The 23,308-nt window shown below is 38.7% G+C and overlaps 1 protein-coding gene across 2 annotated transcripts in view; it reads left to right on the top strand.

Moving 5' to 3' along the window:
- Positions 1-23,308, top strand: part of THSD7B (thrombospondin type 1 domain containing 7B) — a 908,985-nt gene that overhangs the window by 776,845 nt on the left and 108,832 nt on the right. For both annotated transcript variants that reach the window (XM_054679008.1, XM_009443389.3), the window contains exon 16: positions 18,755-18,888. In XM_054679008.1, the coding sequence (XP_054534983.1) occupies positions 18,755-18,888 (134 nt within the window). The remainder of the gene's footprint in view (positions 1-18,754; positions 18,889-23,308) is intronic.

Consider the following 23,308-nt stretch of genomic DNA (forward strand, 5'->3'; position numbering starts at 1 on the left):
ATGGCTTAATTTTAATTCTTTCAATGTAGGGCACTTTATATGTCTCAGTTATAAAATTAAAGACTTCTTTTTTTTGGAGGAATCATTTCATACTCGAGAAATTTCAAAAACTGACATTATTGTAGAATTGTACATGCCTCCTCATACTATTATGAGAAATAGCAGTGGTATTTTTGGAATGACAGGTTGTTTTGCTGGCTTAGCTGTTAGTGATTGGGCATCTCTTATTCTTAATAATGTATCAGGGGCTATGGAGGATGAGAAAGCATACAACTTCAAGGCATGTGTCTGTCTCAGTCACCTCTTCTTTTGAGGGTGCAATGTTAGTAAGTATTCAAAGATTAATTCATGTGGGAATGCAGGTGTATTTTTGATGAAGAAAATGAGACAGTTGGAATTGATGATCAGTTTACTCTGAGCTCCAAAATTTCATCAACTTTGTATTTTAATCCTAATCTTACTAAAATAAAAAGTTACTTATTACAGTGAATTCTCTTAAAGTTTCTAAAGTTCATATACCATTGCTGTACATCTCTTGAAAATGGTAAGTATTAATTTCAGGTTATGAAGAGAAAAACTAGACCCCAAGAGTCCCGTAAGTGAGCTGCCAGAAAATCAATGGCGGAACCTGAAATAAAACCTCTTTCTCACAGCTTCCTTAATACTGCCTTGCTCACCAGACCACAGATAATCTTTCACACAGGATAAAGGATCACTTCACCCATCATTGAAATGAAGCCACCCCCGAAGAGGACCACATTATCAATTTAATAGAACCCAACCAAGGAATCCAATAATGAAGGATAGGAATCCAAGACAAGTAAAGTACTTGATGCTGCCCATCTCCTAAGTTGCTCTACAGATGGCATTTCATTAAACCAAAGCAGTGTGCTTCCTGCTAAGGAGTCATATTTTAACAGACCCCTCCAATAAGTGAGAAGCCAGCTCAGATCTAGAACCCTAAGCTCTATACTTCCTAGAGTTCAGTCAACATGCATTTATTATGAGCCCATCATGAGTCCAGCACAAAAGAGATGCTATGTGGAACATAAAAGGTGTGCAAGACATGGTCCCCACCTTCTGGGAGATCAAGCTGTCTCTGTGAGCCTTGCTCCCTCGTGCCATCAGGGTCTGCCTGTAGTTATGCATGGTGAGGGCTGACCACCTTGAATATTACCTGCCTTTAAGGGAAAAAAAGTCAATCCTTTTAGAAGCTTATTTTTTAAATTAATTCAAGACATCCTTTATTGGGATAGGAAAGTGGGGTAATATTGTCTTATTACTGTCATCTCTACTGAGAAAAAAACATAAATGGATTCAGAAATGAGAGGATTTCTAATTCATATCAATCTAAGAAATATAAGAAAGACTCTAAATTCATTGAGATTTTTACTCTCCAGAACGATTCAAATCTAGACACTAACATTATAGTTATAAGCAATTAGAACTGATATTAATGCATAATGCTGATCTCATAAAATTAATAACAGTGGGCAAAAGTTTTAGCTTCAGGTGATATTAGCATCATGGTTCGGTATGGGCATGCTTTTCAGAAAGCATATTCATATTCATTTCTGTGTTCATGCATTCAGTATTGAAGTCAGCATATATATATATTATATATATATATATATATTAACATACCTGTTGAGCACAGAGGATAAACCAGGGACAATGGTTTACAAACGTTTTTCTTTCTTTCTCTCTCTCTTTCTTTTCCTTTTTCTTTTGGGGATACTGGGGTTTTTTTTTGTTTGTTTGTTTGTTTGTTTGTTTTTTACAGAAAATATGGTTTTCTGGAATTCTTAGTTCTCAATAAATATCAGAGAAAGGCTGCTGTTGTTTGTACATACGTGTGTATTTATGTTTTAACCTATTATCAAGGCCAAGTTTGTGGAAATATGCCCACTTTATATAAATGGGTTAGTTGACCATTCAGTAACACATTTTGTGGTCTTAATTGTTTACTGCATGCAGGAATAGCTGCTCTTGTTACAAGTGGCTTCTACCTTACCAACAGTAGTCTTTCCTTTGGCTAAACAAATGAAATTTAATCAAATGGAGACCAGGTACAGGTTAGCCTTAAATGAACACTTTTCTTCAGCAATTATCTGTTTTTATTTTGTGAAGAGCCGGAAAGGTCTGTATTAGTCTTTGTCTGTTCCTCACTGTCTGCCTCAGAAGAAAAATGTTTGCAACAAAATACCTTTTATTCCATACAGCAACAGCTTTCAATTAGTCCATAATAAAAGTCTCCAACTGTTGAAATTAGTGTGGAACTCAGAGCCAAGATCTCAATTTATCACCATGTAAGTGAATGGCAGGAATGCCATTATCCAATCAATTTTGCTTCTCACTTTTGCAAAGGTCAGGCTGTGCCATCCTTGGTTATAAAACACCACTTCTGGCTCTATGTTCCACTTTAACTTTCTCCCAGACATGTCAGGTCTGTTATGGAAGGACTCCCATTAAGTGTTCATACTTTCAAAAGCCATTTTGTACTGGGCCTAGCCTTATATTTTAACTCGTAATATAGCACAAGGCTGCCTTAGAACTGCTTCTTCATACATTTATACTTTTCTACAGGAAAAGGAAAAATTCACTGTGTGTGTGTATGTGTGTGTATGTTTGTAACACTTCTGTGCAATATTCTCTTTAGGGCTATATTATAATCATTATTTTCATTTTTGTCTTTTCTCCAAACTACAATGAAGTAATAATCTATTTTATCTCTTGGATAAAAAGATGCAGCAATTTCCTCCTTTCTCCTATTACAGCAAACTCATTTAGAAATTAGCCACATCAGGAACGGAGTTTGCAGACTGCAAGTTGTATGTTTTTCCTTTTTTTAAAATCAGACTTTCTAGATAGAATAAAGGCTGTTTTTGATAGTCCCCCTTTTGTTCTGTCCTCTTTCACTTCCTGATAGACTGTGGAATAAGTGATACGTAAGAACTCTGATGTGCTTCAGAGTAGGGAAGGTTTGTTTGCAGTGCTGATTAAGAGACGGTAGCATGGTGGGCCCGTAGCTCTCACTGCATGATAAGAAAGTCTTAAAAAGGCATTTCTTACCAGTTATGGGCTTTCCTTTTGGATGTGATCCTGGAATTCAGGCCAGATCCAGTTTTGTGCTTGCCTACTGTGAACACTGGTAAGTTCTGAGCAAAACTTCCAAAGACCAGATTGCTTTTAAGGTCACACATGACGTCAGATTTATCCCAAGGAAGCCAACATAAGATGAAATAAGGTGGCAAATATATTATGAAGAAATTTTCTTTGCAAATACCCATGAGTTTCTGCTGCTCTTCTCATTAGCAATACTCCCTGGAATCCAGGGCACTTGGGAGGCTGCTGCCTTGTCTTTTTCCTCACAACGATGTTGGTGAAAAACAGGAAACTTGAATGTGTTCCTAAGTATTAGAATATACTAATTTTAAATGATCCCAAAAAGTAGCAGTGATGTTTCAACTGTCTCTTTCATTTTCACTCCTAAATCTTGGTGTTTCTTCATCCTTGTTATATACTGGAAGCTTTGCGAAAATAGTAATAGTGGTGATCATTATTCCATAGCTATCACCTCATGCTGAGACCATAGCAATGTCCTCCTTTCTCAGCCCTTCCACACACTCTCATCTCCCTCACACTCCAGATGACTTATTCTTTCCCAAACTTTATTTGGAATATCTCACAATATAAATCTCAGAAGTCTTAGTAACTCTCATTGTCCACAAATAAAATTTTACATCATTACATTTTCCCATTTTCATACCCCAGCTAGCTGCAGTCTCCAGACTTTATTCTGTACACGTCATGGCCCTGTGTACAGTTTATGAGAATTACATTTCAGTTAGTTTGCTTGATTGATTAACAAATCTCCCTTTCAAAGTATAGTAGTTGATATTAGGTTAATCCTAACTAGGGCTACTCATCCTTGTCCATTTGTACTTAATAGTCCAGCCACACAAATGTAGGATTTCTCTGCCTAAGGAGTGTGTGTCTTAAATTATATTGCTTCTTTATACAAACACATTTTTATAATCCAAATTATATTGATTTCCTGGACATGCTCTGTAAGTTTCTCACCTTCTTGAATATATTGAGTAAGGCGACAGTTGCATGCATCCTAGAGAAAAGGAATAGCATGAAGTTCTTAACCACTGAGAATAACAGGGAGTTATATCAAGCCTTCTTCCAGCAAAAGTCCATAAGGAAAGTAAAGGTTTTCCTGAAGCCTTTATTTCTTAGGTCACAAAAAGTTGCAAGCCTGGGGCTTAAACTCATTCTCCTCCTTTTCTTGGTAAATCCTAAATAGCACTGCATACCCTTCTGATTCACTTCACCTTAGTACATGTGTTTCTAAGGACTGAGATCCGTTAACTGATCTCTGCTTTTAACTCCACCTTATGCCTGTAACTTGTAGAACCTTTGCTGCCTGCCAGAAGGCAGACATGTCTTTTTTTTCAGATGCTCTTTTTTTTTTTTTTTTTTTTTTGCAACAGAGATAGAAAGTTTTCCGTTTTCACCTGATTTCTGATGGTCATATTCTGTGGCGCAGACTCACTCACTCAATCTATCTACCTATCCTTGCACTAGACTCTAAACAGTATCTCCTAGATGGTAAAAGCAGTGATAGGTTTCCATGGTGCAATCCAACCCTTTCTGAGACACATAACTTAAAAAATATTATTCTGATAAGAACACTTAGCATGAAATCCTCTTAACAGATTATCAAGTGTACAATACAGCATTGTTATCTACAGGCACGGCATCATACTGTAGGTCTCCAGAACTTACTAATCTTGCATAACTGAAGTTTTATGCCCATTGATTAGGAACTCCTTATTTCCCTGACCCGCCAGCCCCTGGCAACCACCATTCTATTCTTTGTGTCTATGAGTTTGACTATTTTAGATACCTCACCTAAGTCTATCATGCAGTATTTGTCCTTTTGTGATTGGCATATTTCACTTAGCATAGTGTCCTCAAGGTTCATCCATAACCTCTTTTCTGAAGACCTGTAAATTCAGCTCTTCCAACATTTTCTGACAGTATCAATCATAGCTAGCATGGTGTTGCTTTTTTTCACTTGAACTTGACTGATAACTACAATCTGTTCTATGAAAATTGGAAGGACCACCATGGCTGGAGTCCCTGGCATGCTGTGAACAGTCTCCAAAATCCCATCTGATTTCTTGCCATAATACAGCATGGCAGTGGGAAGCATCTCCCAGGGTATTGGAGAAGGCATTTTAGACTCTGGAGTGAGCTTCCCTCTCTCACTCTACTTGCTGTGACTGTTTGCATAGTGCTGTGGAACAGAATGTGGGCTTTACAGTTCAACTTACCCCAAGTGCCTATGTCAATATGCTCCCTCAGTTCTGTTTAAAAAAAATACAGCGGGAGTCTGATCAGCACTCAAATTTGTCTGTACATGTGTGTTAGTACTTGCCTGGTAGAATATCATGTGCTTTATAGGATCTGCACAACAATAATTTATGTTGCTGATTGAGTGCCCCTTACTGTGCATTCACTTTGAAGTCATAATTTATTTTCATAGTCACTTAAACCACGCACAATCAGAAATATAAATCTGCTATAGGGGGAAATATAATATTCTGCATTAAAAAACTAAGGAATTTCTACTTCTCTGCCATTACAAATAATATAAACTACAACAGCACAGATAGCTTAGCTTTAACTATGGTCTTTGAGACAAGGGCTTTGTGGCTGCCCTCTGTTAAATATGTTGTGTAGTGGGAAGGGGCACTGTGTGCAACATCCTTGAAGGGAGTCAGGAAGCACAGGAGTGGGGATGAAGTACATGCATGGCTTACGACTGCATTTATTAAGTCTCAGTGCTTCCACGATGGCAAGGAAAATAAGACTATGTGGATGACATGGATGGTTTAGCTGGGAGTAGGTGTTGGCTTGATTTTGAGGACCTCATGTTTATAAGATCATCAGTGGTACTCAGGGCAGAGGGAAAGGGTTAAGTGCTTTAGATCATTAGAAAATGAAAGGTAAAGAGTCCAGAGCTCAATTCTATGCTTAGTACCTGGGTAACAAATTCGTCTGTACACCAAACCCCCGAGTTATGAGTTTACCTATATAACAAACCTTCACATGTACCCCTGAACCTAAAATGAAAGTTAAAATATTAAAATAAATAAATAAATAATAAAAAAGCAACCGAATCATTGAAGTAATCAAAAGATAAAAATATATAAAGATACAAGCTGAAAAAAAATCCAGAGTTCAGAACTTCTCAGAAAAAATTATTCTTCAAAAAATTATCCTTCTGAAAGTGATCTCTGAAGGTCTGTTATATGCATATATAAGCAGCAGTGTGTTTTTAGGGCATAGCCTTTTTGTTAGTAAATTTCTTCTCTTCTTTATATGTAAAGGCAGCAGTTCCCTGCATTTTTGATATGAAGACCTTATACTCTTAGTCAGCCTGAATTGGGAAAATGCCTAAGGGGAGAAAAGCTCATTCAAATTCAGCAGTGCCTTCAAATGAAATTAAAATCTCATTAATCACAATGGTGCCTACATTCATTTGACAAGAGATGGCACCAACATGCCTCAGATTATGTTATTCATTGAGACTACAGACAAGGTTTAGGATGTGAAATGTTCATGGGCCCCTTGCAATAATACTGCTGTCCTTAAGAGCCACACATCCAGATTGCAAACCACTGTTCTTAGGCGAAGGGGAATGCAGCTACCAAAGTTATTCTAATAAACTTCCCGTTGGCTTTAAAGTTCAAAAATTTATTTATCAATACATTTTGTTAAATAAAGCTTATTTAGTATTATTAGTTTCATTTTTAGGTTCTTAATATCAAAATTGAGAACACATAATGCATATTTAAAACTAAGATGATTCCTAACAAACCAGGCGTGATGGGAAGCTCAGAGTATTCTGAGGACATCTGCTCAATTTCTGTGTAGGTAAAAAATCTAGTGTGTGAAAATGCCTGCAAACCGGAGGATAGCCTGGGCCTGGGGCTTGAGCATCTGGCTTAAAATGGACAGTTATCAAGAGGGGTAACTGACCCAGGACCCACTGGACCTAGGATCTCCAGAGATACCTGACTCCCAGTGCTGCCCTCTTGAGAGACCAATAGTACACGTGACAGGCATAATAGTTTTCCTACAGATACCAATTCAAAAATGTCTCTGGAAATTTCCTAACCCACCGTCTTCCCACAAATAATTGCAACCTTCCAAAAGACATAGGCCTGCTCTTGCTTTAAACATGAAAGGTAGTTTACTGAAAGACTTTTTGACTTTTTGAAATTGTCGAATGCATCTCCTTACCCAAAGACTAAGAATAAATTGCTTTTGTGGCTTTTTTTTTCTATATAAAATAACAGGCATCATCTAATTTATAGGCAACTTTGAAAATTCTGTTTCTGGCTTTCCTTTTGCAGGAATTTAGAACTATTAGAATTATGTTCATTGAAAAGGTGTTCAGTATCTCTTGGAGGATAGTGATGTGCCTGAACAAACTAAACAGGCAGCGCCTGTGCACCACTGGCCCCTCCAGAATTGGCATCTCACCATCTCAGTGTGAGTGTGGGCATTAGCTTCCCTCAAATTGCAGTTATTATTTTTTTCCTTTTTTTCCTGTTAGTAAGGATCATACCAACCTTGTCTAACTCCAATGAGTGTGATGACCAAGACTTAAGACACAGAATACCTTACATAAGCTATAAAGTTCTACACAGTATTATTGTGGTATCACTGCTGGCCAGATACTATTAATGGGCATATTTGTACAGCTTGTGAGTATGGTTGTGTTAGGACTAAAACTTATCATTGCATGCATTACATTGTACACAAACAGATATGAATGCATGGTTGATAAAAATGGAAGCACAACTTCTTTGTGTAAATGTGATCCTTTCCAGTCAGTCAGACCAATCAGAATGGAGGAAAGCATAACTTAGTTGCTGATTGAATAAGAAAAGGGTCAGAATGTGGTAAATTGGAGGAGAGTATAGCCCAGAGAACCCATCTGGGGAGAAAGTGTGAGCCGTGAATGAGAAAAGAGAGAAAGCCTGGACACCTATAGAATGGCAAGGAGTAAGTTCATTGAATTAGGGGATGGGGATCCTAGGCCTGATGAGAGGCAAAATTGGACAGCTTATGGAAAGAGCTCACAACATTTGGAGAAGAAGCAATCTCATAGTGCTTTATTGATCTCAATGTTCCTAGAGACCATTTCCCCTAACATTCCAATGAAAGCGACATTGAATGTGACTTGCCAGGATCTCTGGTCCCAGATGGGCCTTTGAACTGGTTTCCAAGTTCTATTGAGTAGCCACAGTGCCCAGCATGGAGGTCTCAAGCTTGAAGGCATCTACCTGGGTCTTGACTTGCAGCGTCACTAGAGCAAGGTTTATTGCTACAGAAAGGCAGAAGCTGTAAATTTTCTATTTTTTTAATGTGGTTGTTGTTAAAGGATTATTTGTTTTATTTGAGCCCTTGAACCCTATGGCTCTGACATACAAGAATGACTTCCACCAAGCCCCAGTAAGACCCGGCTTCCAAGTTTATGGCAGGGAAGTCAGTCTGTAGCTAGAGAAGCAGTATCAGAAAGCAGTACTTAGTTAAATTGATCAATTACAATGAATGGAGGCTTATTTAGTAAATATTAAAAGACTGACTCTATGAATGAGTTTATGATATGACTCTGGAACTGGCAAAATTATAAAAACACAACTCCCCTGTGAAGAAATAACAAATAGGACTCATTACTAGGAGAATGAAATGTTGCCTCTCTCAGAGGATTTGGACTTTTCAGTGGCATTTTTTTAGCATCTATGGCCCTATTAAACCTTGTTATTTTTTCCCTAATTTGTGCCATTCAGAAATAGATTTCATTTAACTTTCCCATGGCTCATTTCTCTCCCTTAGAACATTTTCATATGATTCCCTGATAAAGTCCATGCAGCAACACATTTCCATTATAAAACTGTAATAAGCACCAACTAAACAGCAATGTAAAATAGGCAGAGCATAAAAGACTGACAGGAGAAGGAATTGGGCATCTGGGTAGTTAATTTTTATTCTTGAATGCCCTGCTGCTTTTTTGTCTTTTGTGGGTGTTTTTGGTCCTCTAGATAAGATTCCTTGCCTGTTGGACAAAGGCTTTAAGGAGACATTTTTCACGATTCTTAAAAGATAGCTTCTTTTTTTTTTTCAACAAGAAAATCATCAACCGATACCTTTCAATGACATAGTGAGATTGCTGTTCTTCACCAAATTTCCATAATGGAAAGAAAAGATTTTTATTTTTGTTCCTTCTAATCATCCTTTGTGCTTTCTAAAATATCCCTTGCTCATTTCATGGAGTGGGACTGTTTTCTCTAGAGAATTAAGTGAGGGGCATTTAGCCACCTGTGTCCCTTCAATAATTGTTTCAATTAAACCAATATTTATTAATAGCCTCCCCTTCACCTTATGTCTTGCGAAAAATATGCATCATGGAAACACAGCCTCTCCCCACAGAAGACACAATTTTTTTCCCCAATAAACACTTAAACAAATGCTGACAGTTCAAGTATAACTTTGGTTAAGACTAGAAGCGTATGTATGCATGGAGAGGTCAAACTGTGTCTCTGAGCATATTGACTCAGTATTATTTCAGGTATGAAATAGACATATAGTTTTTGGGACTAAGGTGAGATAAAGAGCTAAAGTCATGAAAGGCTAAAAAAGGGGACGTGGTTCCAAGATGGCCGAATAGGAACAGCTCCAGTCTACAGCTCCCAGTGTGAGTGATGCAGAGGTTGGGTGATTTCTGCATTTCCAACTGAGGTACCAGGTTCATCTCACTGGGGCATGTCAGACAGTGGGTGCAGAACAGTGGGTGCAGCGCACCGAGCATGAGCCAAAGCAGGGCAAGGCATCACCTCACCCGGGAAGCACAAGGGGTTAGGGAATTCCCTTTCATAGCCAAACAAATCTGTGACAGAAGGCACTTGGAAAATCTGGTCACTCCCACTCTAATACTGCGTTTTTCCAATGGTCTTAGTAAACAGCGCACCAAATTATATCCCGACCCAGTCTCGGAGGGTCCCATGGCCAGGGAGCCCCGCTCACTGCTAACATAGCAGTCTGAGATCAAACTGCAAGGCAACAGTGAGGCTGAGGGAGGGGCGCCCACCATTGTTGAGGCTTGAGTAGGTAAACAAAGCCGCTGGGAAGCTCCAACTGGGTGGAGCCCACTGCAGTTCAAGGAGGCCTGCCTGCCTCTGTAGACTACACCTCTAGGGGCAGGGCATAGCCCAACAAAAGGCAACAGAAACCTCTGCAGACTTAAATGTTCCTGTCTGACAGCTTTGAAGAGAGTAGTGGTTCTCCCAGCATGGAGTTTGAGATCTGAGAATGGACAGACTGCCTCCTCAAGTGGGTCCCTGATCCCCGAGTAGCCTATCTGGGAGGCACCCCCCAGTAGGGGCAGACTGACACCTCACACAGCCAGGTACCCCTCTGAGATGAAACCTCCAGGGGAACGATTAGACAGCAACATTTGCTGTTCAGCAACATTTGCTGTTCTGCAGCATCCGCTGCTGATACCCAGGCAAACGAGGTCTGGAGTGGACCTCCAGCAAACTCCAACAGACCTGCAGCTGAGGGTCCTGACTGTTAAAAGGAAAACTAACAACCAGAAAGGACATCCACACCAAAAACCCATCTGTACGTCATTATCATCAAAAACCAAAGGTAGATAAAACCACAAAGATGGGGAAAAAACCGAACAGAAAAACTGAAAATTCTAAAAATCAGAGGGCCTCTCCTCCTCCAAAGGAACACAGCTCCTCACCAGCAACGGAACAAAGCTGGATGGAGAATGACTTTAATGAGTTGAGAGAAGAAGGCTTCGGATGATTAAACTTCTCGGAGCTAAAGGAAGAAGTTTGAACCCATCGCAAAGAAGTTAAAAACCTTGAAAAAGGAATAGACGAATGGCTAGCTAGAATAACCAATGCAGAGAAGTCCTTAAAGGACCTGATGGAGCTGAAAACCATGGCATGAGAACTATGTGACAAATGCACAAGCTTCAGTAGCCGTTTCAATCAACTGGAAGAAAGGGTATCAGTGATTGAAGATCAAATGAATGAAATGAAGCAAGAAGAGAAGTTTAGAGAAAGAAGTAAAAAGAAACTAACAAAACCTCCAAGAAATATGGGAATATGTGAAAAGACCAAATCTACGTCTGATTGGTGTACCTGAAAGTGATGGGGAGAATGGAACCAAGTTGGAAAACACTCTGCAGGATATTATCCAGGAGAACTTCCCCAACCTAGCAAGACAGGCCAACATTCAAATTCAAGAAATACAGAGAATGCCACAAAGATACTCCTCGAGAAGAGCAACTCCAAGACACATAATTGTCAGATTCACCAAAGTTGAAATGACGCAAAAAATGTTAAGGGCAGCCAGAGAGAAAGGTCAGGTTACCCACAAAGGGAAGCCCATCAGACTAACAGCGGATCTCTCAGCAGAAACTCTACAAGCCAGAAGACAGTGGGGACCAATATTCGACATTCTTAAAGAAAAGAATTTTCAACCCAGAATTTCGTATCCAGCCAAACTAAGCTTCAGAAGTGAAGGAGAAATAAAATCCTTTACAGACAAGCAAATGCTGAGAGATTTTGTCACCACCAGGCCTGCACTACAAGAGCTCCTGAAGAAAGCACTAAACATGGAAAGGAACCAACGGTACCAGCCACTGCAAAAACATGCCAAATTGTAAAGATCATCGATGCTAGGAAGAAACTGCATCAACTAATGAGCAAAATAACCAGCTAACATCATAATGACAGGATCAAATTCACACATAACAATATTAACCTTAAATGTAAATGGGCTAAATGCTCCAATTAAAAGACACAGACTGGCAAATTGGATAGAGTCAAGACCCATCAGTGTGCTGTATTCAGGAGACCCATCTCACGTGCAGAGACACACATAGGCTCAAAAGAAAGGGATGGAGGAAGATCTACCTAGCAAATGGAAAACAAAAAAAGACAGGGGTTACAATCCTAGTCTCTGATAAAACAGACTTTAAACCAACAAAGATCAAAAGAGACAAAGAAGGCCATTACATAATGGTAAAGGGATCAATTCAACAAGGAGAGCTAACTATCCTAAATATATATGCACCCAATACAGGAGCACCCAGATTCATAACACAAGTCCTTAGAGACCTACAAAGAGACTTAGACTCCCACACAATAATAATGGGAGACTTTAACACACCACTGTCAACTGTAGACAGATCAACGAGACAGAAAGTTAACAAGGATATCCAGGAATTGAATTCAGCTCTGCACCAAGCAGACCTAATAGACATCTATAGAACTCTACACCACAAATCAACAGAATATACATTATTCTCAGAACCACACCACACTTATTCCTAAATTGACCACATACTTGGAAGTGAAGCACTCCTCAGCAAACGTAAAAGAACAGAAATTATAACAAACTGTCTCACAGACCACAGTGCAATCAAACTAGAACTCAGGATTAAGAAACTCAGTCAAAACCACTCAACTACATGGATACTGAACAACCTGCTCCTGGAAACTGAACAACCTGCTCCTGAATGAATACCGGCTACATAACGAAATGAAGGCAGAAATAAAGATGTTCTTTGAAACCAACGAGAGCAAAGACACAACATAACAGAATCTCTGGGACACATTCAAAGCAGTGTGTAGAGGGAAATATATAGCACTAAATGCCCACAGGAGAAAGCAGGGAAGATCTAAAATTGACACCCTAACATCACAATTAAAGAACTAGAGAAGCAAGAGCAAAAACATTCAAAAGCTAGCAGAAGGCAAGAAATAACTAAGATCAGAGCAGAACTGAAGGACATAGAGACACAAAAAACCCTTCAAAAATTAATGAATACAGGAGCTGGTTTTTTGAAAAGATCAACAAAATTGATAGACCACTAGCAAGACTAATAAAGAAGAAAAGAGAGAAGAATCAAATAGATGCAATAAAAAATGATAAGGGGGATATGACCACTGATCCCACAGAAATACAAACTACCATCAGAGAATACTATAAACACCTCTGTGCAAATAAACTAGAAAATCTAGAAGAAATGGATAAATTCCTGGACACATACACCCTCCCAAGACTAAACCAGGAAGAAGTTGAATCCCTCAATAGACCAATAGCAGGCTCTGAAATTGAGGCAATAATTAATAGCTTACCAACCGCAAAAAGTCCAGGACCAGATGGATTCACAGCCAAATTCTAGCAGAGGTACAAGGAGGAGCTGGTACCATTCCTTCTGAAACTATTCCAATCAATAGAAAAAGAGGGAATCCTCCCTAACTCATTTTATGAGGCTAGCATCATCCTCATACCAAAGCCTGGCAGAGACACAACAAAAAAAGAGAATTTTAGACCAATATCCCTTATGAACATCGATGCAAAAATCCTTAATATAATACTGGCAAACTGAATCCAGCAGCACATCAAAAAGCTTATCCACCATGATCAAGTGGGCTTCATCCCTGGGATTCAAGTCTGGTTCAACATATGCAAATCAATAAACGTAATCCAGCATATAAATAGAACCAAAGACAAAAACCACATGATTATCTTAATAGATGTAGAAAAGGCCTTCAACATAAATCAACAGCCCTTCATGCTAAAAACTCTCAATAAACTAGATATTGATGGAACGTATCTCAAAATACTAAGAGCTGTTTATGACAAAGTCACAGCCAATATCATACTGAATGGGCAAAAACTGGAAGCATTCCTTTTGAAAACTGGCAAAAGACTGGGATGTCCTCTCGCACCACTCCTATTCAACGTAGTGTTGGAAGTTCTGGCCAGGGCAATTCAGGCAGGAGAAAGAAAGAAAGGGTAATCAATTAGGAAAAGAGGAAGTCAAATTGTCCCTGTTTGCAGATGACATGATTGTATATCTAGAAAACCCCATCATCTCAGCCCAAAATCTCCTTAAGATGATAAGCAACTCCAGCAAAGTCTCAGGATACAAAATCCATGTGCAAAAATCACAAGCATTCCTATACAGCAAGAACAGACAAACAGAGAGCCAAATCATGAGTGAACTCCCATTCACAATTGCTTCAAAGAGAATAAAATACCTAGGAATCCAACTTACAAGGGATGTGAAGGACCTCTTCAAGGAGAAATACAAACCACTGCTCAATGAAATGAAAGAGGACACAAACAAATGGAAGAACATTCCAAGCTCATGGATAGGAGAGTCAATATCTTGAAAATGGCCATACTGCCCAAGGTAATTTATAGATTCAATGCCATTCCCATCAAGCTACCAATGACTTTCTTCACAGAATTGGAAAAAACTACTTTAAAGTTCATATGGAACCAAAAAAGAGCCTGCATTGCCAAGACAATCCTAAGCCAAAAGAACAAAGCTGGAGGCATCACGCTACCTGACTTCAAACTATACTACAAGGCTACAGTAACCAAAACAGCATGGTACTGGTACCAAAACAGAGATATAGACCAATGGAACACAACAGAGCCCTCAGAAATAATACCACACATCTACAACTATCTGATTTTTGACAAACCTGACAAAAACAAGAAATGGGGAAAGGATTCCCTATTTAACAAGTGGTGCTGGGAAAACTGGCTAGCCATATGTAGAAAGCTGAAACTGGATCCCTTCCTTACACCATATACAAAAATTAATTCAGGATGGACTAATGACTTAAATGTTAGACCTAAAACCATGAAAACCCTAGAAGAAAACCTAGGCAATACCATTCAGGACATAGGCATGGGCAAGGACTTCATGTCTAAAATACCAAAAGCAATGGCAACAAAAGCCAAAATTGACAAATGGGATCTAATTACACTAAAGAGCTTCTGCACAGCAAAAGAAACTACCATCCAATTGAACAGGCAACCTACAGAATGGGAGACAATTTTTGCAATCTACTCATCTGACAAAGGGCTAATATCCAGAATCTACAAAGAACTCAAATGAATTTACAGGAAAAAACCAGCCCCATCAACAAGTGGGCAAAGGATATGGGCAAAGGATATGAACAGACACTTCTTAAAAGAAGACTTTTATCCAGCCAACAGACACATGAAAAAATGCTCATCATCACTGGCCATCAGAGAAATGCAAATCAAAACCACAATGAGATACCATCTCACACCAGTTAGAATGGCAATCATTTAAAAAGTCAGGAAACAACAGGTGCTGGAGAGGATGTGGAGAAATAGGAACACTTTTACACTGTTGGTGGGACTGTAAACTGGTTCAACCATTGTGGAAGACAGTGTGGCGATTCCTCAAGGATCTAGAACTAGAAATACCATTTGACCCAGCCATCCCATTGCTGGGTGTATACCCAAAGGATTATAAATCATGCTGCTATAAAGACACATGCACACGTATGTTTATTGCAGCACTACTCACAATAGCAAAGACTTGGAACCAACCCAAATGTCCAACAATGATAGACTGGATTAAAAAAATGTGGCACATATACACCATGGAATACTATGCAGCCATAAAATATGATGAGTTCATGTCCTTTGTAGGGACATGGATGAAGCTGGAAACTATCATTCTCAGCAAACTATCTCAAGGAGAAAATACCAAACACCACATGTTCTCACTCATAGGTGGGAATTGAACAGTGAGAACACTTGGACACAGGAAGGGGAACATCACATACCGGGGCCTGTCGTGGGGTTGGTGGAAGGGAGAGGGATAGCATTAGGACATATACCTAATGTAAATGATGAGTTAATGGGTGCAACACACCAACATGGCACATGTATACATATGTAACAAACCTGCACGTTGTGCACATGTACCCTAGAACTTAAAGTATAATTTAAAAAAATATATAGATAGATAGATAGATGATAGATAGATAGATAGATAGATATAAAGAAAGGCTAAAAGATGCACAAAGGAGTCCAGGTGCTGACTTTTTTGAGTGTTTGCTCCCCTAGCAGCCCACCATGTGTCCCTAACAACACCACTGCCCAGCCCCAAACATGTGCACTCTGGCTTTATTACATGGCTTAAAGCTGGGACTGTGACTGCATCCCAAAGAAACACTAACTGGGGTCAGAGGAAGAGTCTTGTGTTGTGATAGGGTTCACTTGGGCTTTAAAGCAAGAGGGTAAGGATTTGTTGGCTAGAATGAACAGCATGAACAATTATTAAATGATAGACACATATGGGGAAAATTTTCAAGTAATTCCATGAGAATGGAGAATCTTGTTTAAGAGGTGCTGTTTAAATGCTATTACTCAAGAAGGTATCTCCACATCTTCCTATACAGACATTCTCCCTGTCTTCCAATAGCTTGACATTGCAGATAGCTATCCTGCTGCAGGTGCAGACAACTGGAGCATAAAAATATAAGCAAGAAACCAATATACAATGAGGTGGTCAAATGATTATACCAAAGGTACATGCAACTAAACAAACAGTTTTTCATTTTTAGTTTGACCTTGGGGCTTTATATGGGAGGGAAGGTGAAAATCTAAGTTCTACTTTATATTGATAGCTTTAGAAAAAATACTTTCATTTCAGAGAGTTTATCTCAACCATTTGCTCTTAAATTCATGCATGAAATATAGGATAATTACTTTTCAAATTAAGGTTTTCATCCAGCCCTGTTTGTACAAAGCACTTTGGCAGAGGTGCTCTCTTCTATCTCAGGGGAAATCCAAAAAGCCTTGTTTAAATTAACAGATATTAAAGGGTTCAGAGGATGAAACCATAAATTCAGTGAAAGCATCGTTGTCGTGATGCAGTCAGATCAGCTAAACCCTCGGCTATCATCAGCTCAATTTCTTAGTATCTGTTTGGTTGGGATCCTATCTCTTCATTTTTATAGATTATTCTCTTACATCTACTATCCTACGACTGTTATGGGAAAGACTTCTTAGGTATAAGATATCACCCCCTTATTCTAATGTAGGAACTGCTTCTGACCCTTTCATTCTATTCTTGCCAGCATTCACAGCATGAAATGTGATTATTTTATTGCTTAATTCCTTTCTTTCCACACACCCATTTCCACTTCTATTTTCCCATCTCCTTTCATTTTGTCCTCACATATTTGTTACTTTGTGTTTTATCTTCTTGTGAGTTCTTTTTTTTTTTTTTTTTTGAGACGGAGTCTCGCTCTGTCGCCCAGGCTGGAGTGCAGTGGCGCGATCTCGGCTCACTGCAAGCTCCGCCTCCCGGGTTCACGCCATTCTCCTGCCTCAGCCTCCCGAGTAGCTGGGACTACAGGCGCCCGCTACCACGCCCGGCTAATTTTTTGTATTTTTAGTAGAGACGGGGTTTCACTGTGTTAGCCAGGATGGTCTCGATCTCCTGACCTCGTGATCCGCCCGCCTCGGCCTCCCAAAGTGCTGGGATTACAGGCGTGAGCCACCGCGCCCGGCCTTATCTTCTTGTGAGTTCTAAGTGAGACAGCCAAGTAGAACCAGATGGTTAAAAATAGTTTGTGACATTATTTGTGATTCTTCAGAGGTAGTCTTGCAAATCACTTTTTCTCATTTGATTTTTACCTAACATGCTGACAGTACTCCAATCTTGTTTCTTGATTATCCTATTACATAGTGCCTTCCTTTGCATTTAGTAAAAACATACAAGCAATGGTTCTGTTTGGATAGTGCAACCTAGTTATCATTTACAATTTTATGGAATTAGAAAGGCAAGAGGAGGAAAGGATTGAGACTTAAATTATTATTTAAAAGGAAAAGCATGAATTAACTACATTGGTGATAGGTGGAACCATTCTTTGTAAGCATGCCTATAATCGAGCCATCTTTGTGATCGTGCAATGGAACAGTGTTCTTTTTCTTACCTAGAAAGAGCACTGTTCCCCAGATAAAGGAGCAATGCAATTGAAATGCAGCCACAAAGAGGCAGACAAACTCCATTGGCTGCCCACTGGGATACAATTTCAGTTAAAAAAAATCACCACAAACAAATGCATAGGAAGTAACCTAAGAATTCATTTACTGTACTCATTGTTTTCACCATAAAATTGTAAATATTCATAGTCAGTAATCATGCAGAGCCAGTAACAGTTTAGCAGTATTTCTCTTTGTGTGTGTGTGTGTGTGTGTGTGTGTGTGTGTGTCTGTTTTAGCTACACTCTGAAAACATCCTACATATAGCTAAATTTATATGAAGCCACAATACCCAGGAGGCTAAATGATTGCCTGTTAGCATTGATCATTTGGGGGTATAAAAAGAAATTTCCGGTGCAAATAATATCACTTTTCTTATGCATTGTAAGAACTCCTTATATTCAAGAATAATTTTCCTTATATATGTTTGTTTCAATTGACATGTTAAAGTACATCTGAGAATACAATATACCATATAATTGAGAGCTGGACCATCTAATAGATGCTGTGTGAGCTCTCAGAGGAAATGAAATGATAATGGAATTCCTATTCTTGGCACTAGGAAATGACCGTCCTTTGTTCTCTTCTGTGAAAGCATGCCATCATATTTTAGTTGATTTCCCCTGTATGCTTCTTTAGGCAAGTCAGTAAATTCAGAGAAGCCAAATCTATCTTGCTTTTTTGGGAAAGTAATTTGGCTGTTTGGGCCAGAGTGCAGTTTCTTGGGTTATGTTCAGCAAGCATTACTAAAAGATAGGCTATTTTTCTATAAGTTGGATGGTTCCACATAATTTTGTTTCTTTCCTGTTCTTGACAGGTACATGAGGCAGTCCCATGTTACAGTGAGTGCAATCAGTATTCCTGGGTTGTAGAACACTGGTCTTCATGCAAAATCAACAATGAGCTGAGGTCCCTGCGCTGTGGAGGAGGAACACAATCTAGGAAAATCAGGTGTGTAAAAATGGAGAGATTTGGGAAATAGGGGGAAGTGGAACTTATACATTTTTTATAAAAACAACAGTGATGTTTATCCAAATACACTCTGATTTTCATAACACATACTCTGGTTTTTGCTCATCTTTGAAATATTCATTGAAATATGTGCATCCTGACCTGCCATGTGTATAGTGGGGTTCCCTCTGCAGTGCAGCCACAATCCTTTAGCGTATCCTGCAAATGACATTGGTGCGAGAACCACCTGCATGGAGCAGGCTGCTGTCACTCCACTGATTCATGGCCGTTATTCTTAACAAATTAGGAGATTCTGACTGTGTTGCCATTTCTCTTTTTTGCATTATGGTTAGTATAGTTGATGAACATTTTGTTAATTTTGGATGTTGATAATTAAAAAGGTTAATTTAAACCCCATGATTAGCCTTGGAAACTAAAGTCTGAGAATACCTATGAACAGTAGCAATACATGTTAATATAAGAGAAACACATCTCTCAGAGAATTTAGTGAATGCTAGATTATTTACTGAGGAAACTGGTTTAAAGTTTTTGGTTTAGAAATATAGCAGTGTTAACCAAAGAAAATACATGGTCTGAGTTTGTCAAGATGGTCTATTTTGAAATGATTTTGAAAGAAAGAAGAACGATGTCCTTACCAACTGAGGATAATGGCAATGAACATTAGACAATTAAAACAGCAGAAGTTACAATATTTATACATAATGATTAGTATGTAAAATAAATAAGCATAACTTAGTTAACTATTGCACATGCATAGTGTATTATTTTGTCAGATTTAGGAAGCTGTGTTTCAAATGGACAGTCAGTGTCTAAATCAGGTAGCTGCCTATTGAGTTAACTGTTGAAAGTCAGTTGCAAGGCAGAGCCTAGTTATGTCATTGATTGTTATTCAACATCTGTGAAACGTACTTTATTCAGTAAAATCAGTACATACTCACTATTTATGACAGTCTCAATGTTGCAAAATCACTGGTAGTCATGTTGAAAGGAAGAGCTGCTAGCAAAATTAGAAAGTTGCTTCTCCTCACCAGCTCAAGCAAATGGCTAATGGACAAATTATCTTTCTTCCCTTTGTACATTGCCCTTTCTTCTGGGAACTCAGATGCTCAGGCTGTTGCAAATTTGGAGCTTTTACTTTTTTCTTTTTAAAATTTCTGTCTCCTGTGTCTTATTCTCTCATGGTTTTGAAAAACGATTGACCAACCTAGCTTGTAAAGTAGTATGTAAATGAGCTGTGGCATCTCCTACTTGTATCCTATTCAGGCCTCTTAGAAATATTAAAGGAAAGTCTCAGGAGAAAAAGAAAAGCTTTAGGAGAATAAATTGCAATGGACAGAATTGTGGAAGGTTGATTGAGGAAAACACACTTGAACAAGAAGGCCTTTCAGTCATATGCCTCAGCTTAAACCTACAAAGCCTGATATAATACAAACAGTATAATAACTATGAAGCATTATTCTACAATAGGATGAATTGTATATTTTCCAAGCCCTTCCCCACAAAAAATATCCATATGTCTAAGTTAGAACCCTCAGTAGCTCAGAAGGTGACCATTTGGAAATAAATAGGATCTTTAAAGAAGTAATTAAGGTAAAATGAGGTTATTGGTGTGGGCCCTAATCCATTCTAACTGGTGGCCTTATAAGAAGAGAAGACTAGGACACAGACACATAAAGGAAAGACCATGTGAAGACAGGGAGAAGATGCCCATCTATAAACCAAGGAAAGAGGCCTCAGGAGAAAAAAGAAATTCAGATTACACCTTGATCTCAGACTTCTAGTCTCCAGAATTATGAGAAAATAAAGTTCTGTAATTTGAGTGACCCAGTCTGTGGTATTTTATTATGGTATCTGTTTCAGCTCTTTTTATTTTGCTATGACAGAATACCCAAGACTTAGCAATTTATAAAGAAAAGAAATTTATTTGGCTCATGGCTCTGGAGGCTGGGAATTCCAAGGACATGGCAGCAGCTTCTGGCAAGGGTTTTAGTACTCTTTCATAACATGGTTGGAAAGTAGAAGGACAAGCAAGCATGTGAGAATGAGACCGCAAGAATGAGCCAAGCTTGCTTTTACAACAGTCAACTCCCACGAGAACAAACTCACTTGCATAAGAACTCAACACTAGAATAATGACATTCATAAGAGTTCCACCTTCAAGACTCAATTGCATCTTAAAGGCCTCATGTCTTGGCACTATTACATTGGCAATTACATTTTCAACACATGAATTTTAGAGTGACATATTCAAACCATATCATTCTGCCCCAGTCCCCTAGAATTTATGTCCTTCTCACTTGGTGGAAGCTTCTGGCGAGGGCTTTTTGTACTGTGTCAAAATGAAGTGGAGGGCATCACATGGAGAGAAAACAAAATCTTGCATGTTAGCTCACGTCTTTCTCTTTCTCTTCTTATAAAGCCACCAGTCTCATCATGGTGGCTCCACTCTGATGACTTAATCTAATCCTGATTATGTCCCAATGGCTCCATCTCCAATCAACATACACATTTGAGAGATTAAGTTTTCAATACATGAGATCTGGGGAACACATTCAACCCACTGAGGTAGCCCTAGAAAACATACATACTCACAACGCACCATGCTGTATGTACGTAATTACTTTTAAATATGTGAAGCAGATCTTCCAGTTACCTTGCATTCTAAACTATTATTGACCTTAAAGTCTTATAATGAATGGAATAGCTCATCTGTTCTCTTTCTTAAAACCTTCCAACTGTAGAGCATCTTCATGGTTTATCCATGACTAGAATCAATTATTAAATCAAAAAATATTTGTGAATATTTGCCTTCTATGTATCAGATATTGTCCTAAGCACATCAGATAAAATAGTGAATAACCTTTTTGTCCTCTAAGAATTGACAATATAATGTCACTGAGTCGAATTTGGTCCATTTGCTCACATGCAGTGGAAAGCCAAACACTGAAGCACCAGGTTTTTGCAGCAAGGAAAGTTTGAGCTGGGGGTTGGGTCATGTTTTATAAGCATAAATAACAAGGTATGATCTGATTGGATCTTGCAATAAGGTGGTGCTGAGAGACATGATTTGAGTGGACCCTCCTATGGAGTGATTCCAGGGACTTGACCTGATTGATCCTACATCCTGCCATGCAGTATCCACCTCTTAATTCAGTCCCTCTTCTGAGTACTTACATTCCACTGGTGCTTAGTTCATCTGGTCATGCCCATCGGGTTTCATAACCTTTAGTGTAAGGGACCCATGACAACTGAAAAACAACTCACAACTTTGTTACATAAAAATTCAGTCTGATTGGTCTGATGTAATATAATAGCAGTAGAGATAGTCTGATGATTATAATAGCAGTAGAGAAAAAAATGAACACATAAATTATATTCAATAAAATGTCTTTGCTATGAAATGCCAAAAAAGAAAAACGAAACTGAGTTGGAGTTATCAGGAGTATTATTTTGGCAAGATGGTTAGCAAAATATTTGAGCACAAACCTAAATATAGTGAGAGACCTGAATGAGCATGAAAATCTGTAGAAAGAGAATTCCAGGGACAAGGAGAGTAAAAAGCAGGAAACTTCTTGGCTTATTAACAGAGTAACAAGCTGTCCCATATGACTAGTGTCAGTACTCAAACAAGATAAAGACTGGATATTATTCTTACTGCAACATGAAGCTATGGAAGGTTTGACGTGGGGGAATGACATGCTCTATTTTATTTTATTTTATTTTATTTTATTTTATTTTATTTTATTTTATTTTTTGAGACTGAGTCTTGATCTATCGCCCAGGTTGGAGTGCAATGGCGCAATCCCAGCTCACTGCAGCCTCTGCCTCCCAAGTTGAAGTAATTTTCATGCCTCAGCCTCCCAAATAGCTGAGATTACAGGTGCCCACCACCACACCCAGCTAATTTTTGTTTGTATTTTTAGTAAAGAGAGTTTCACCATGTTGGCCAGGCTGGTTTTGAACTCTTGTCCTCAAGTGATCTGCCCAAAGTGCTGGGATTACAGGCATGAGCCACCCTACCTGGCCTCTTATTTACATTTGAAAAGAGCCTTATTGGATGTGGTATAGGGAAGGTATTTTCAGAGTGTAGTGTAGAACAGCAAGGGATACAGTTTTGAGGCCCTTACAGAATTCCAGGTGAAAAAGTTAATGGTTGGAATCGATTTAGTAAAAGTGAAGGTGATGCAAAAGTCAAATTTGGAATATATTCTGAAGGTGTAGAACACAGAGTTTGGTGATAAAATGATTGCAGAGTGGGGAAAAAAGGAAACCTCAAAAGTGTCTGTTAGGTGGTGTGGCCTGAGCAACGTTAGGAATAATGGCATAATTTTTTGAGTTGAGGAACATTAGAAGCAGGTTTGAGATAAAAATCAAAATTAGCTTTTGAACACATTATATT

The sequence above is a fragment of the Pan troglodytes genome, chromosome 13 (genome assembly GCF_028858775.2).
Source record: "Pan troglodytes isolate AG18354 chromosome 13, NHGRI_mPanTro3-v2.0_pri, whole genome shotgun sequence".
In the NCBI taxonomy this organism is placed as follows: Eukaryota; Metazoa; Chordata; class Mammalia; order Primates; family Hominidae; genus Pan; species Pan troglodytes.